Below are 16840 nucleotides of genomic sequence, written 5' to 3' on the forward strand. Positions count from 1 at the left end.
TGTTTCTTTTGGCACTTTCATGCAAATAAGTAATATATATTCTCAGGATATGTGTAGATTAACTCAACTACAGGATTTGTGTACTCTGTCTACCTGGATATATCAGTTTGTCATAGTCCTGGTCATCTTTGTATCCTCTTTTCACTCTCGTGTGTGGTTTCAATGTTTCACCATCTTCTGTTGTGTCACCAAAAACATTGATACAAAAAACTTTAAGCTTGAGCACTTCTGGGAGATAGACTTTCTTCTTTGCCTCCGATTTCTCCCTGCTCTCATGAAACCACTCTTAACATACCATCTCATCACCCCTCACTTTATGCTGTGGAGGACAACATCTAACTGTGTCAGAGTTTATGTGTCTTAATCTCCTCTTCCTCACCATCTCACTCAAGAGCTTCAGGTCATCCAGCTTTAATAAAATAAATGGGGGTTGGGGTGGACTTACATTTACCACTATTTCTCTCTGCGCCTGTTTCAATTGCACACATCTGCCCTGCAGGTGTCTACACTCCTTCCTCTGCCTTACAAGACTGTGGCAGTTATGGGAAACAGGGGCATGTTTCTACACGTGAAAGGCCCCTCTGATGAATAGTTGCCTGGGTAGGGGAGAAATTACAGGACAGATCATTCTTCAGTTGCTAAGGATTGAAGTAAGACTTGAACATTAAATCCTCCCCTGAGAGAGAGTGTGTCTGAGCTGGTATTTGTCTGTTTGTGTTTGCCCTTTTCTCCATCCAGTCTAGCATGACAAATCTTAATTCCATCATTCTAATTCTGTACCTAAAATTGATAAATTGTGAAATACCTGGCGGCAGTCAGACATGGAAATAGCTGACTTTGAAACAGTATTAAACTGATTCCCATCACTATTTATTATTCCTGTTTGCCTGTTAGCAATGTTAATATTTCCCTTTCATTGTTTCGGTCAGTTTTAAAAAACAGTTGGAATGAGGTAGATGTGCATCATTAGGTACAGTGTAAATCCAGCGGTGGTTGAGGTAAATTCAGACAGTGGCCCATATAAAGAAGCATTGAGAGAACAGATGTTCTGCAATAATTCATATGTACAGCACATTTAATAGTCCATTCAGGGCCATTCAGCCTGACCATTGCTGCAGAAGGTATATGCTAGATTATTTAAAGAGGTCCTGGATTTTTGATCCAATTTATAGTGTATGATTTGTTTTAAATTATTTGTTTTCTCTATCCTGCAGTCCACTACTTGAGTCAGTATGAATGGTCCCTTAAGTCCCAGGCGGGAACCAGGACCTGACCTCTCCTGTCTGCACCTGTACAATGAGTGGTTGGCATGTAGGCATGAGTCCAGTCTCCTGCCCATGAAAGAAGATCTGGCCATCTGGCTAAACAGGATCCTTGGTAAGAAAATATAAGTATATTCATATTTGCATAAGAATTAGCAATTGCTGATTTGCGAACAGATAACCTTTAAGAGATACTAGTTCATCCAGACATGACAATTCTGTCATTATTTACTCACCCTCATGTCATTTTAAAACTATATGACTTTATTTCTTCTGTGGATCACTAAAAATATATATTTTGAAGAGTGCTTGTAACCAAACCGATTTGGTCACCATTGACTTCCAGTGTATGGAGAAAAAAACGCTGAGACATTTCTCAAAAATACGCTGGCTGGGCTTAATCTTTAGGGCAACATTGAGTCTTTTACAACAACCATGAATTGCTTTTGGCAGTTCAACACATGGAAACTTCTAACTAGATCTCAAGTGTCAAGGAAAGTTGTAAAAGTAAAATTATAGCCATCCCTGGTCACCAATATAGGCCCACTTGTTTTATTATTAGTCACAACTCCAGGAGAAGATGGTACTGTACCTTGTGCTTCCCAAATGCAATTTTATGTACATGTTTTGCATTTCAGCTTTACAGCAGTGTCAGTAATTGAAGTTAGTTTTTCTAATTTGAGTAAAATCTTCTGACTAACAAGGATTCAAGGTTACCCTTTCTCCCATTCCCATTGCTTGGTGTCAGTTCAAAGGATAAAACCTTATTTACACAGTCGGATAAAATCTTGATTAAATCCTGCACAAGCCAACAGATATGGATTATTCTGTATGTGCCCATCAGATCAGGAATATCATGGTGTTTACAGACAGCCATTTTAAATAGAATTCCTTAAATTCCTCTGCATCTTGGATCAATGGGACATGCCCTGATGGGACCCTAAAAGAGGAATTGCCTTTCTCAAACAGAACAGGATATGAGCGTCTTATACGAGTCCCTGCGTGTCTTGACCTTTGTTGTCAGAACCTCATAAGACAACTGAGGGCTGAAGAGGCTTGATAAAAACAAAACACAACATGTAAAGAGATATATATATATATATATATATATATATATATATATATATATATATATATATATATATATATATATATATAAAAAGCTTTAGCCAACAGGATGGCGGTACTGAAATATAAGTCAAGACACAACAACCTGAGAAATGAGATTAGAAGGGAGACAACATCCGAGTTGTTGTTTTCACCAAAGAAGCTGATGATGGATTTCTCTGATTAACACACACTTTTCTCCCTCAACTCTTCCTGTTCCTGTTGATCTTAGGGCAAGCATTATGGCTCTGTGGTTGACAGACAGCAGGGGATCTCTTTGTTTCCCTACACACTTCTCTCTCACTAATGATCTAATGATCATCCCCAGTCATTCTGCACGTCAGGATTTCTGTTTTTGTTGTGGTTTCCCTCCGCCGTCACTTCCTGTATTCCCCCTCCCCAGGCCCCCCAGGCCCCCCACTCCCCCTTCACCGTGATGGTTGAGCTCCGGTACCACTGCTGTGTCTGAATCTGTATGTACTTAACACCCAGGCCTCAGGAATGTGTCTGCACAGCCGTGAGAATCTCAGAGCAAGTGTACTTAGAGGATTTTTGGGGCGTCTTCGAGTTGCCTAAGGTACTGAAAACTGATAAACAAAAGATGGAGAAGAGGATATGTAAGGAAGGTAAAACAACAACCATAAAACTTGTATTGTACTGTGTGTACGCCAGTAGCAACTGTGACTATTGAACCTTGGCCCTCTCACCCCTGTCCCTCGTAGGGAAAAAATTAAACTCAGCCTTAAGTCAGCCTAGCTGTTGTTTACACGGAGACCGTTTTCAAAAGTGTGTGTTTTCAGGCCACCAAAACGCCGTTGTCGCATAAATAGTCTTTCGTTTTTAGTTGAAAGCTAAGTTGGCCCCTAAAGCTTGCAATCAGTCTGTAATATCACAGCTGGACCAACAATCACAGAGTTGAAAGCAGATTTGAGATGTTTATGGTCAAGTTATAAATTCCTAAAATAACATTAGAACGGATGACTTTTTATTAAAAATGTTTTTACTTTTTAAGTTATTTAAAAGTTTGTAAATATTATTTTTACAATAGTTTAGGCCCTCTCTGAGGGCCTAGAGGGGCCTGACGGTTCCCCTTGTACTAAGTGTCACTACGCATTTTACAGCTACCAGTTCATCCACTACAATTTAATCAGTGCTTTTATAACCTCACTCTTTATTACTATAAGCCTATTGATCATTCTTTATATCTCTCCTAATGTTCATTTGTCTCTCTGAATGCGTCCTGTACAGGTTTGGACATAACAGTGGATAACTTCATGGACAGACTAGACACTGGTGTCGTCTTGTGTCAGCTTGCAGAAGCGCTACAGGAGAAAATGATTATGGCCAGCATTGGCAAGGTGCTCATATTATGGGTAGTTTGATCCTAAACTTTTTTTTCTCTTCCCCCCCCATATTTTTTAACTAAATATAGTTTTTTGAATATAGTGTCACCTAACAGAGGGGAAACTATCTGTTGTGCTATTTTAAACTATAAAATATTCAAATGAGCACATAATAAGCTAACCAGAGTTACAATTCAGTTGGTTTCTGTTGTGTTCATAGCCCTTTATTCGGCGCGTGGTTCGCTGGCGGCCTGATGCAGCCTCTGGATCGTTCTTTGCTCGGGACAATACAGCTAACTTTCTGTTCTGGTGCCGTAAAATTGGAGTGGAGCCATCACATCTGTTTGAGTCTGAAGATCTTGGTGAGTATTTCAAAGCAGCAGCAGATTTCTCTTATCCTAGGAAGGATAGGCTTTTTGTTTCTTTGTTTATGTTTCAGATATTAGCTTGTGAATACTCTTTCTTTGTGATTAAAGGTGGAGTAAGTCGTTTTTGAAATATGCTGTTGGCCAATGTTGACATTTGAAATTTGACAAACACACCCCTTCTTCATTGCTCCACCTCCAAAACACGCACTCAAGTGCGCGAGTCAAGTGCACTAAACAATGACGCCAAACCCCGCATTCACCTGCAGTCGTCAGAGCGACTCTGACTAACTGGCCTCCGTTACATACGCAATCCAAGAGTGGATGTCTTTACAGAAGCGCAACAGAATAATGCTTCATGAAAAATAAAGCGCAGATGATGAACGAATGACAAGTAAGCACAAAAAATGAACGTACAGTACACAATAGTAATTACAAACAAGAGTTGGTTGTTAGTTGCCAACAGCACAGCAGCTCAAGACACACGATGACACTCAAACCCAGTGTTACTCACGTGTGGAGCGAATAAAAAAGCAACCTCCGCTCTCTCCAGCGCTGGACAGCGTTTCTTATATTAATGCGGGTCCAAAAGCTCTTGCCCAGACATAACCCTTAATTTTCCAGTGATTTCTTCTGAGCTTTTCTCTTTTGTATTGTGTTTCATCTCTTTCGGCAGTCTTTCTTCAGTTCAAATCTCCCTCTTGCTCGTTCTCTCTCCTCCACCATCATGCGCCCCCCTAATGCTGATTGGCTGACACGTTTGTTGTTGTGTCGGACCGACTAAAATCCAAACAGCATTTTTCAAAAACTACTGATCCCACCTTTAAGCTGACTAGGTTCTTTGGTTTCAACACAAGTGGCAATGTGCTTGTACGTCTGAGACTATTCATCAACAATCCTGAGAACTATGGACACATTTTCAGCACAGAAAGATGCTGTTTGGATTTTAGTCGGTCCGACACAACATCAAACGTGTCAGCCAATTAGGGGGGCGCATGATGCTACAAAAGAGAAAATCTCAGAGGAAATCCCTGGAAAATTAAGGGTTATGTTTTACCATGACTGTTCCCTGCTGGTGGAATGATCTGCCTAACTCAACCAGAGCTGCAGTCCATAGCCACTTTCAAGAAACGGCTGAAGACGCTTCTTTTTCGACAGCACTTGATCCAGTAATACTAACACTTTCTCTTCTATTCTATTCTATTATTAAAAATAAATAAATAATCATTTTAACATGTACTGCGTTAGATTAAACTGAGAAGGGTCATAGCACTTACATATTGTTGTCCTACTGTTAGTTTAACTGCTTCTATTGTTCTCATTTGTTAGTCGCTTTTGATAAAAGCGTCTGCTAAATGAATAAATGTAAATGTAAATGTAGAAAAATCTGTGATGTCCTTGCCCACTTTTACACTTTTACTAAAATTCTGTCATCATTTACTCACCCTCATGTCGTTCAAAACCTGCAAGACTTATAACATTTTATTATGATTTACATTTATTTATAATTTATTTTATTCATTTTTTTTTTTTTATTAATTTTGGTTGGACTAACCCTTTAAGTGAGATGTCCAGTTAGAACAGGCCTCAATTCCTCTGTCTCTGTGTCGATGCAGGCTGTCGTTCTGTGGGGCTGTGGCCCTAAAGAACTGCTGAATAGCCAAGCAGTATCAATATCTGTGTCACTCTGTTCACAGCGTCACACCCTTGGCCCCTGCTGTCCATCACTGTGTGATGAATAATGGAGAGAAAGAGAAGGAAATAGAAATGAAAGGACAGTATGTCAGGGGGAAAAAAGGGGAATGAAAAAATAGGGTCAAAGATAGATAGAGAATACAATACAATAATTGTGAAAATGAAAAAGAGTGCACATTGAAAGGTTTTGAGAGGATAGATAAAATAATGCAGCATGAGCTAGTGTTCAATAACTGCTATAAACGCAACAAAACCCTTTTCTCAGTCTATAAGCTCTGGTTGTTTTACAGGTTTATAGGTCATATTACATGAAGAGAGGGCTGATAAAAACTTAAAACCCGAGGGACATTTGCAGTGACAGAAGTTGAACCAGTGTGTCGATCTAACTTTGTGTCTGTGCTTTTCAAAGAGTCACGCAGTTGACTTTTGTATGTGCACATGCCTGTCTGTTTAAATGCATTTCACTTTTTAAAACTAAAATTAATGTGCATTTTCCAAATTCAGAAAAATTAAATTCTGTTTATTTTATACCTCAAATTAGTGTATATTGATACCCAATTATTAGGACTGTAAATCTAGCCGACATTTATCATAGTAAACGTATAAACGAGGCTATTTTGGATTTAGCTATTGTTACTTTGTTTTCATAAGGATTCACACATTGATCAAACCTTGTCAGAATGTAAGGGAGACATATTTCTAATTTCGTTCTTGTTGATACAAGTTTCAACACCCTTTTACTACAAAATTAGCATCTAGTTTTTTTCCACTGTACAACAAAGATAACACTAATGTCACTGCAAACACTACAAAGTTTGTTTTGTGTCTGCATGGCAAAGGCTCAAAAATGGGTTGGGAAGCTCATGCAAACATCTTTTAATGACTTACTTAGAGGATGAAAATGCTCTGCAGTGTTTAGTATGGATATTGTCTCATTAAGACATGACAAAGTCTTGCAAAAAAAATGCAAAATGCAAAATGCCACAAGATATAAAGGCTTTTTTCAGAGAAATCAAACTCAAATTTAGTGAGATGAAGAGAAAATTATTTGCCAATGGGGTAAGAAATAATCATTTAGAAATAATAAAGGTGTTTTTTATTACAGTTTAATTGGAAAATATATATTTTTTGTTTTCTTAAACCTCATTATTATTATTATTTTAGATGTTATACATTTATCTTGTTTTAAGGGTGTATAGATATTTTTAAATAAAATATTGAATAAGATATCTTTATTTTACTCTAAAATACTGAGTAAACAAAAGATTGTTCTCAGTGAGATTCTAGATACAAAACTGAGGCTTCTTTCAGTCATAGTCATTCTCTTTGCAGGGATATGATAATGTTATTTGAGAGTGTATAATGTTATTTAGCTGAATAGACGTATCAAATTTATTTTCGCTTCGAGAATCTTTGTATGTGACTATCAAAGCTTGGTCTTGTCCATTGTTACACCCAGGGTAGAGTATATGTTTGTTTTAAACATGCTGATATCATTAGTCTCTGAGGATTTTGCTGTGTGCATAAGATAATGTATGTGTTTCACCAGTTCTTCAGAGGCATCCGAGGGATGTGTGCTTGTGTCTCATGCAACTTGGCAGAATTGCTTCAAGGTGAGCTCCTCTGATCCTTTACAGTCGTTTACTTTCACATGTCATCATCATATTTTCATCTCTCAGTCACAGCTGAATAAACGTTCTCCCTCAGGTATGGCGTTGAGCCGCCTGCGTTGGTCAAGCTTGAGAGAGAGATTGAGAAAGAGGAAGATGAGTCTCTGTCACCATCCATGTTCTTTGCCTCACCTCTGCCGTCTCCCTCCACCCCACCTGTTTTTTTCACTCCTGATCCAGAACCCCCTGCAATCTCAACCCCCTCATCCATCTCTCCTCCTTCCCCTCCTCTGGCCCCTACCCCTCCCCCAGAGTCCACGTCCATCTTCTCTGACTCAAACCCCCAGTCAGAACCTGAGCAAACTTCACCAACTACACCATCACCCATCGGAACACCCGTCAAATCAAAGCCACCCTCTCTGACAAACGGCCTTGCAAAGGCTAATGGGAAAAAGAGCAGCGGTAACCTGCTGGATGAGATTGTGAGTACTTTTAGGGTCATATACTGTATGCGGTTTCCCAATCCTGAGACTTCGTACTCATTATCAAAAGCATGTTTTCATTGTTGCTTTGTTTCAGGTGAGGGAGATATCAGAGGATCCACCATGCAAATGTCCAGTCAAATTCTGCATTGAGAAGCAGCCAAAAGGCCATTATCGTGTCGGAGACAAAGTTCTCTATGTCAGGGTATGTACCATGCACTGCTCTTTCCACCACAGTTGTTACTCGATATTTTATTTTTGCAGGTTTCCATTTATTTCTGTGGAAGTGTATGAAGCGATATGAAAACTCATGTCTCATTATTTGTTATAAGCATGGACTTGTCAACAAGCTTTGCTGTGCTTTCACTGTTTCTTTAGAAGCACAAATATTAGTTTTGAACCTGAAAGAACACAGGACTCAGTCAAGGCAAAGCCTCATGGGAGCTGGTGTTGCCTGGCAACATGAAGAAAAGGTTCACACCTTTGAATAGGGAAAAAGGAGGTTCAGACTAACAAATATCTAGGATCAGGGCTGGAAAGTCGGTTCATATATACCAGAAAATAACACAAATATTGCACAAGAAACAATAATAAAATGCTCAGTCAAACTGAAAATACACAGAATTTAGATTATGTTAAAACTCAAAATGCCTAAAAGGTCATGTATGTTTATTTGAGTCTGTAAATGAGACAATGCATCTAAACCCTTCAGGGAATAGTTGAATTCTTAACAGAATTGTCACTTTGTTCATTTGGGGTCATATACAAACTCATTTCATGCTTAATTAAACATATTGGAATACACTTATGTAACACTGTCACATTAATAGCCATCAATACATCAAGCTGTTTGTGAATGTTAATGAGAACTTCCCTTGCTTTTGTCATTTTGAAATGTATCTAGCAATATAGAGTTCTGTCATGAAACTCTGGATGGCGCAGGCTAATAGGTCCTTAACTCAATCTGCTTGCAATCACATCATTCTCTATAGGGCACAACTGATTGGTTCCTGCTTTAGAAGTAGCTAATGTGCTGCTGCTCAACCTTCAAATACTTGGTCAATTGCTGTAGCATTTGCAGCGCGCTTTCAGAATACCTCCACCTTCCCCAGCTCCACCTGTATAGATCTGCTACAGGTAATTCATGTATTCTATATATACAACAGCTGTATGTCTTACTTGCTTACAGCAGCAGCGTGTCGTGTATGTATTGGCAGTAGCAAGTCCCGTACTTGCTGTCACAGCAGCAGCAGCAGCAATAAGAGCTGCAGCAGTGGAGCAGATCTATTCCGCCAAGACCAAACATATCATATCCATTGTCATATCCATTACCACCATGCCAAATACTCAGATAGTTGTCATGACAGATCTTACTTTCTTCCTAGAAACACAAACCAGACACTGAAATCTACTTTTATATATCAAGTATAAGTCAAAAACTTGTGTATAGTCTCTCAACTGGAGGGGAGAATTGAAATAAATCTTTTTTTCATTTTCTCCAATGATACTATTCAACAACCAATGATTGACACTCTGGGGTCATTTGAAGAAACAAGAGACAAGTTACTTAGAAGGCACTGTTGTTAGACTATAGATCTGCACCTTTTTGATTGCAAAAGTCGCCATAAAAGTAGAATTAATTTATACGTTGGTTACTGATCGAATGATTAGTAGTGTGATTGTATTCAGACTTAAAGCCTTCGCTCCACCACTCCCTTTTATGATTTTTCAATCAGGCAAATCCTTCAGGGCAACAGAATGTGGCGGAGGAAGAAAAGCAGCTGCTTTCTGTCAGAGATCCAATTAGAGAGAAAGGCTTACTGTAGCACTCAAAGAGAAAGGGAGCTTTTAATATCATTTCTCAACCTTCTTTTCAGTGGAAGGGAGTGGGACAAGGTTTTTTTTTTTTTGTGACATCCTGGGCTAAAATGAAAGAGAAGGAAGATCCATTAGATCACCACAATGGCTGAGCTGTATAAAAGAAGGGGTGAAGAATCGGTGAATCATTAAGAAATACGATTCCTGCCATGTCTGTCATTACCAGGGATGTTAATGGGTTCATGAATACTTCTCTCTTTAGATCTGACTGGAAAGCATAATGCCATTTAAACACAGACTGTTGAAAACTGTTTACCTTTATCTGGCAAAACTCTCCTTTCACGGACACCTCATTTACATGAACATGGCTAACACATCTTCTCAGCCTTTTAGCACTTTTTGTACATTTGTGTATTTTTGCTATGTTACACTAAGTTTATCTTGCTTTGTGATCTGTTCAGTAATTAAGGACATATTCATTATTCATTCTTTTTACACAAAAGGCAGATTAAGGGTCAGATATGAATCTCATCCAGGTGCGTCGAGGTCAGAGGTAGACATCAAAACAGCCCAGGCCCTGGTGGTCTTGTTTTTGTCTCTATAGCAGCTTGATGTGCTTTAAAGTGCTTTTCCTCTGTGTACAAACTACAGTGAATCTGTTTTTTTGTTTTGTTTTTAAAGTGGGTTACTACTGTTTGCCATCTCAGCCGTTTCTTCTACTATTGGCTACAATACATCCTTCGGATGAGACGTAAAACCGAGGTCCTGACACTCTGTGGTCATTAAAAATCCCAGGCCAATTTCCTGGCCAAATTTGCCCCTTGGCCTCTGTCCATCATGGCCTCCTAATCATCCCCATATATACACTGATTGGCTTCATCACTGTCTCCTCTCCAACAGTAAGCTGGTGTGTGGTGGGCGTTCTGGCGCAATATGGCTGCCGTCGCATCATCCAGGTGGATGCTGCACATTGGTGGTGGTTGAGGAGATTCCCCCTTCCATGTAAAGTGCTTTGAGTACCTAGAAAAGGGCTATATAAATGTAACAAATTATTATTATTATTATTATTATTACAAGCTGCACTTCACTAATATAAATGTGTGTATAATATACAGCCCCTTTTTAGAACACATAAAAAGGCTATTGAACTCTATCCTGGATGTGTACTCAATCAGGTCCTGTTCAAACAAGGATATAAAAGCTACAATCTGCCATCTAGTGGTCAGTGTATTAACAACAGCGCGGTTGCTCTCGTCTCTTTCCCATTTATTTTTCAGTGGAGAAAAAAAGACGAGCGAAAAAGACTAAAAATCAATTTCGCTGTCATTTTATATAATAGAGAATGAGATGAGAGGCTAAAGGAGGGTTGTAAATGCGAATAATATGGAATGAGGTTGGAGTTTGACTTTGACCAGACACACAAGCTTTCAGAATAGCATGTAAATTATTTGTAATGGAACACATTGTTCATTCCACTCTGCATGCCCATTCCATTTTTGCATCCCTGAATTAATGCGTAGGGCCTAACATTATTCTTCCATTCTACACTGTCGTCGACTGTTTTTATTTACGTAAGCCTACAGGTCAGAAGCGCTAAAGGTTTGACAGACACGGGGTTTCCTTAAAGGTCCCATATTGCACACCTTTCTGAAGTTTTATTTTAGGTTTTGAATATATATTTGCAGTAAAAGTACCAAAAACCATCCCAATATATTTGTACAGCTACAGCTCCTTTTTCAGGAGCTGTGCCAAGAACAGGTCGATTTTGGCCTTACCTTAATATTCATGAGCCTATCTTCTGACTGGCCTGTTGTTTTCTGACTGACGCACGGCCAGTCCAATCACAGGTAACTAGGGTCATGTATGCTGTAGCCTGCTGTGGCTGGTTGGTGATGCTCACAAGGTTAATAAAACACCTGTAATTATGGTGATAAATTATTTGTTATTAAAGCATAAACATTCACAAACCACTGTTAATTTAACATAAAATCAAGCATAGGCTATAGGCTACTTAACACTAAGTACACTAAGCATACTACGTGCATGGTTTGGGATGACAGAAATAGCGCAAAGTGTGCTTCCTTAATAATTCCTAAAAAGCTGATATCTCAGTTCATCGCGATCTCAAAAAGCTCCGTCATTATAATGAAGCTGACTGCACAATACATCTTTCATAATGTCAACACTTCGTTTGTTATAATCGGAGGATTTGCCAGCATGCAGAATTCAGCACTGAACAAAAACTCAAGTTTTGAGCGGTGAGTGGATTCCCTCTTAAATGCATCTCATTGGTCATTGTGTTCAAGAAATCAACACATGTCTGTGATTGGCTACATTGCTCAATGCTGCAAAATAGAAACTCGTTCTGGCCTGTAAATCGTTTTATTTTGTTTTAGTTATTCTTGTTGCTTTTGTGCAACATATTTAACAATTTATTTGTTTTTAGATGTTTTATTTTTAGATATTTCAACTTTGCGGAGTCCCGCGAATCGTTTTATTCTCCCGCAACCTGCACACACACGAGTAGGCCTACCTTACGCCGCCTTCACACTGGCAGTTGAAATCAGCTCCGTAATACGCAATACGCCCCCAGCGGACGTCATACTAAACCGTTGAAAAGCGTCGGAAGCGAGTAAAACAAAAATGGCGGAGAGATTAGAACGGTTGATTTTGTCAGTGTCAGAATGTACAATTCTGTATGATCTCTCTGATGAGGGTTATAGGCATTAATCATTGACCAGCCGACGATTTGCCATCATGGAATTTTCTGGCTGAATGTGAATGAGCGGGGGCCACAATATTTAATTATACATTTTAATTGTATTAACTGCCCTAATAACATTATAAAATCATGAAAATAAACAAGTAATAAAAACTCAGTGAGTGTTTTAGCGCAATTTTCTGACGTCATGGGATCACAACACTAAGAGATAGTAAATCTTTTCCTGGATTTTTTTTGTGCGTTCCCGAGATTAGACCTTCCTTAACATAATGCCGAAAACCTGAAGTCTCTAGGTGGTCTGGTTGAGGAGTAGAAAGAAGTGCAAGATTGGTGCGCACAGACAGAACAGAAATCATGAGTTAACAATCGCAATTTTGTCCGGTGGAAAATTGCGCTAAAAAGTGACATGACAACTTATCATTATAAAATCATTATTTTATTAAAAGTTAAGAATTCAGGTTTGTTTATCACTACCATAGCAACGCTAACTTCCGCTGGAATTGTCGGATAGGAACCGTCGCCTTTCGCAAGAGTTAAATTTTTTGAATGCATCCGGATGACCAACTGAATCTCCATAGGAAATGAATGACTTCCGGTCGTTTCGAAGCCGTATAGGAGCTGATTTCAACTACCAGTGTGAAGGCGGCGTTAGGCCCGCACTCGCCATCAAATCTAGTCCCGCGTCGCACTCTGCTGCGTTGGGTCCCGCTGGAGTGCAGCAGGTCTCTACATCCATCGACTGAACAGCATTTTCTTGACATGTTTCCGTGTTGTTGTTGCTCAGCAACGATGTTGTCTGGGGGTTGGGCAAAAGGAGGGAGGGACGGTGGGCAGGGGTGGTGACTGAAGGCGGTGACTGAGTAGTTCTGACATCACATTTATACGGAAGTCACAACGGCTCGTTAAAAGGCACAGTTACTTTATGCAGGCTGTGTGCATTTGTCTGTGGATTGACTGTTTTGAAACTTATATGGTAGTTTTCATAGTCCTTAGACCTCTGCTATCATGAAAAAAAGCTATAATTTTTGACAATATGGGACCTTTAAACAGACTCCCCCTCCTCCCTCGCAGCTTTCTGTGTGTTTGTTAATTCTCGCTTGCCCTTACCTCTTCTGTCAACCCTGACATTTTAATCTGCTTGGGAACAGCTGAGACTGATCAAACCGCATGGTAATTAGAATTATCCTGCTTGGCAAACGTGCGCGCGCTTGAATAGGCTATAGCCTATCCCTCTATTAGGAGGCATCAAGCTTAAAGGGTTTGGAGGGGTGGGAGGTGCAAAACATATAAATCTGGTTGTATTACCAACAGCTTAACAGCTTTGTAATGAGAGGGTCAAGACTGATAAGGTGGAGGGGAGGAAGAAAATAGATGACTGTCGTGCCTCAAGGGACAGAGACACATTTCTCAGGAGACATGACCCTTACTAGTTTCAGAGCATTTCTATTTCGTGTGTCTTGTTCATGCTCGGGAGCGGTTGCCGTGGCAGCGAGTGAGCTTCACGCCACGCGCCGTAGGTGTATGTCGGAAATGCCCGTGTGTGTGTGTGTGTGTGTGTGTGTTTCCTGCGATGGTGCTCAGCTGGTGCTGTGAGAGGTGGTGTTTCATTAGGCTTAATGATATTTTAACTGCACAGCCTCTCTCTCTCTCTCTCTCTCTCTCTCTCTCACACACACACACACACACACACACACACACACACACACACTCTCTCTCTCTCTCTGGGATCATTTGCCTTTCATTGGATCTGTTGCATATTAGATGTAGACTTTGAATATTTTATGAAGGAGGAGGGGGTATTAGGGAGATCATTAGAAAGACACACACACACATTTATTTGTTCACATAAATGCCATTAATGTGTAGATTTTTGTTTATTTCCCCACCAATTTTCAATCTTAAACTAAAATTCATAAAGTATTAATTATTATTTAATTTCAGTATTTGTTTTGTGGAAATTATTTATATAAATTAAAATAATAGGCTTCAAAAAACATTTCTGTCCCACAACCATGGCATCATTGTAATCACAATGAACAATCTTGCCCCTAATAAAGTTTTTTAGAAGTTATAGCGTAATTGTTAGCCACCAACAGTATCGGCGAGTATCATGTTTCAGATGTAGTATGTGATGTGTGAAGAAACCAATAAAAAATGTTTTTGTGTGTGTCATTGCCAATAATTGTTAAGATATATAAATGCTAGCATTAAACAGAAAGACAACAGAGTTGGATATCGATAGAGTTCTATCACCACAATTAATTTCCACATTAGGAATGCTAAACACAACACATGCTTTGAGATGTGTTGGAAATAACAGTGTGGTGAGAAAAAAGACTGTATACCAACTAACTCTACTGGACATTGTTAGATGAGAATTTTAAGAGATCTTATTTTCAAAAAATGCCAATAGTTAAAGAAACATCAGTGAAATGGTTTTATTGAACAAATCATGTTTTCTCACTTTTACAGATGTTGAATGATAAACATGCCATGGTGCGTGTTGGTGGTGGATGGGAGACCTTTGGTACTTACTTATTAAAGCATGACCCGTGCAGGATGACCATGATCGCCCGCCCTGGAACCAAAACATGCAAGCCTAGCGGCAGGTCCCCAGTCAAGAGAGAGCTGTCCCGGGACAGTTATATGGTCGTGGGTACACACTCCCGCTTTAAGAAGTGATGTGACCTCTGTTAAATCAACAGCAGGCTGATTTTGTTTTTCTAGGAGGGAAGCAGCCCAGGTGGCTTGATCTTTTCATTTTGTAATTCATCTTTTTGTAGGACAGTGGTCCTGAGCCTTTTGGGTCATCATGACTCACAAATTTGTCACAGGTATGTTCTGATAGAATCGCAGACAGCTTATCAACTTATTCAGAGGATGCAGTATATTCAGCCCAAGGTATGCCAATGTTGCTTATTGATCAAGCTACACTTAATGATTATATTAATGAATTTCTGAGTTTTTGGAACATTTTGTTTGCTTTTGTATGATACACAATTTTGGTACTGGGCTTGGGTCACCATTTGAAGTCCAATGTAAAATCTGGCATGATGCAAAGGAATATTGTTTGTTGTCTTATATAGAGTATACATCTTATAAACATCTGTTCTTTTTGTTCACAGATATTAAGAAATTGTAAGACTTTTTTCCTTTAAATATTAAAAGCATAAAGGGCGGGATCTCTAATATTAAATCATTTTCTGGGAAGCAATAATGATTTACTTTATTTTTTATTTTATTGTAACTTTTCATTTTGAATCGATATATGGCTGTTATGCTGTATTCTGAAGTTTAAGTTTACAAAGACACTTCTGTAATTTCTTTTGAATGGGGGTTTAAAATGAACTTGTTCCACAAAGATCCTCTAGGTGGTGCCCTATATCAAGTGATGAGCTGTATTTAAAGGGATAGTTCGGCCAAAAATGATATTAAACCCATGATTTACTCACCCTCAAGCCGTTCGAGATGCATATGTCAATCTTTTTTTCAGACGAACACATTTTCAGTTATTTTAGAAAATGTCTTAGATCTTTCAGTGGTTATAATGTGAAGCTATGGGGTCCACCTCCTTCAAGTCCCAAAAATGTGCATGCATCCTTCACAAAAGTAATCCATCCGGCTCCAGGGGGATAAACGAAGGCCTTCTGAGGGTAATCCGTGCGGTTTTGTCGTAAAAATATACATATTTAAAACTTTATAAATGAAAATAACTGGCTTCCGGCAACGGTCGACGCGCGTTCACGGAGATAGATGCTGGCGTATGACGTAGGACGTAGCGAAGGAAGCGTCGTGACATAGAACGAACGTAGAGTTTTGTTTTGCTCTGCTCTCTGGCTGCGCTGTCACGTTCGTTCTACGTCACGACTTGAAGGAGGTGGACCCCATAGCTTCACATTATAACCACTGAAAGATCTAAGACATTTTCTAAAATAACTGAAAATGTGTTCGTCTGAAAAAAGATTGACATAAACATCTCGAACGGCTTGAGGGTGAGTAAATCATGGGTTAAATATCATTTTTGGCCGAACTATCCCTTTAAGTACTATATAGAATTACGGCAACATTAACTTTTTGTGTAGAAATTTGTTGGACTGTGAAGAGATAACTATGCAACATGGTAACACTTTACAATGAGGACCGGTTAGTTAACGTTAGCAAATATTAACTAATGAGCAATACATTTGTTACAGTATTTATAGATCTAACGTTAGTTAAAAAAAAATACAAAAATACAACTGTTTATCGTTAGTTCGTGTTAGTTCAGGTCATTTCATATTAACAGTTACAACTTTTGATTTTAATAATGTATTAGTAAATGTTGAAATTAACATTAACTATGACTAACAAATGCTTTAGAAATATTTTTTAAAAGTTAGTTCATGTCAACTAATGTATTTAACTAGTTAACAAACGAAACCTTATTGTAAAGTGTT

At 38.9% G+C, this 16840-nt stretch overlaps 1 protein-coding gene across 1 annotated transcript; it reads left to right on the plus strand.

The window, feature by feature from the left end:
* Nucleotides 1–584: 584 nt before the first annotated feature.
* gas2b (growth arrest-specific 2b) lies at nt 585–15591 on the plus strand (the record flags this gene model as incomplete). The annotated part of the gene is given in 9 exon segments (XM_081393269.1): nt 585–650; nt 1215–1223; nt 1227–1377; nt 3618–3727; nt 3933–4074; nt 7322–7385; nt 7480–7864; nt 7962–8069; nt 14877–15591. Coding segments are annotated over 9 exon segments (1245 nt in total). The 3' UTR covers nt 15087–15591.
* Between the last annotated feature and the right edge of the window lie 1249 nt (nt 15592–16840).

Source organism: Scardinius erythrophthalmus (genome assembly GCF_964197995.2).
Source record: "Scardinius erythrophthalmus genome assembly, chromosome: 2".
NCBI lineage: Eukaryota > Metazoa > Chordata > Actinopteri > Cypriniformes > Leuciscidae > Scardinius > Scardinius erythrophthalmus.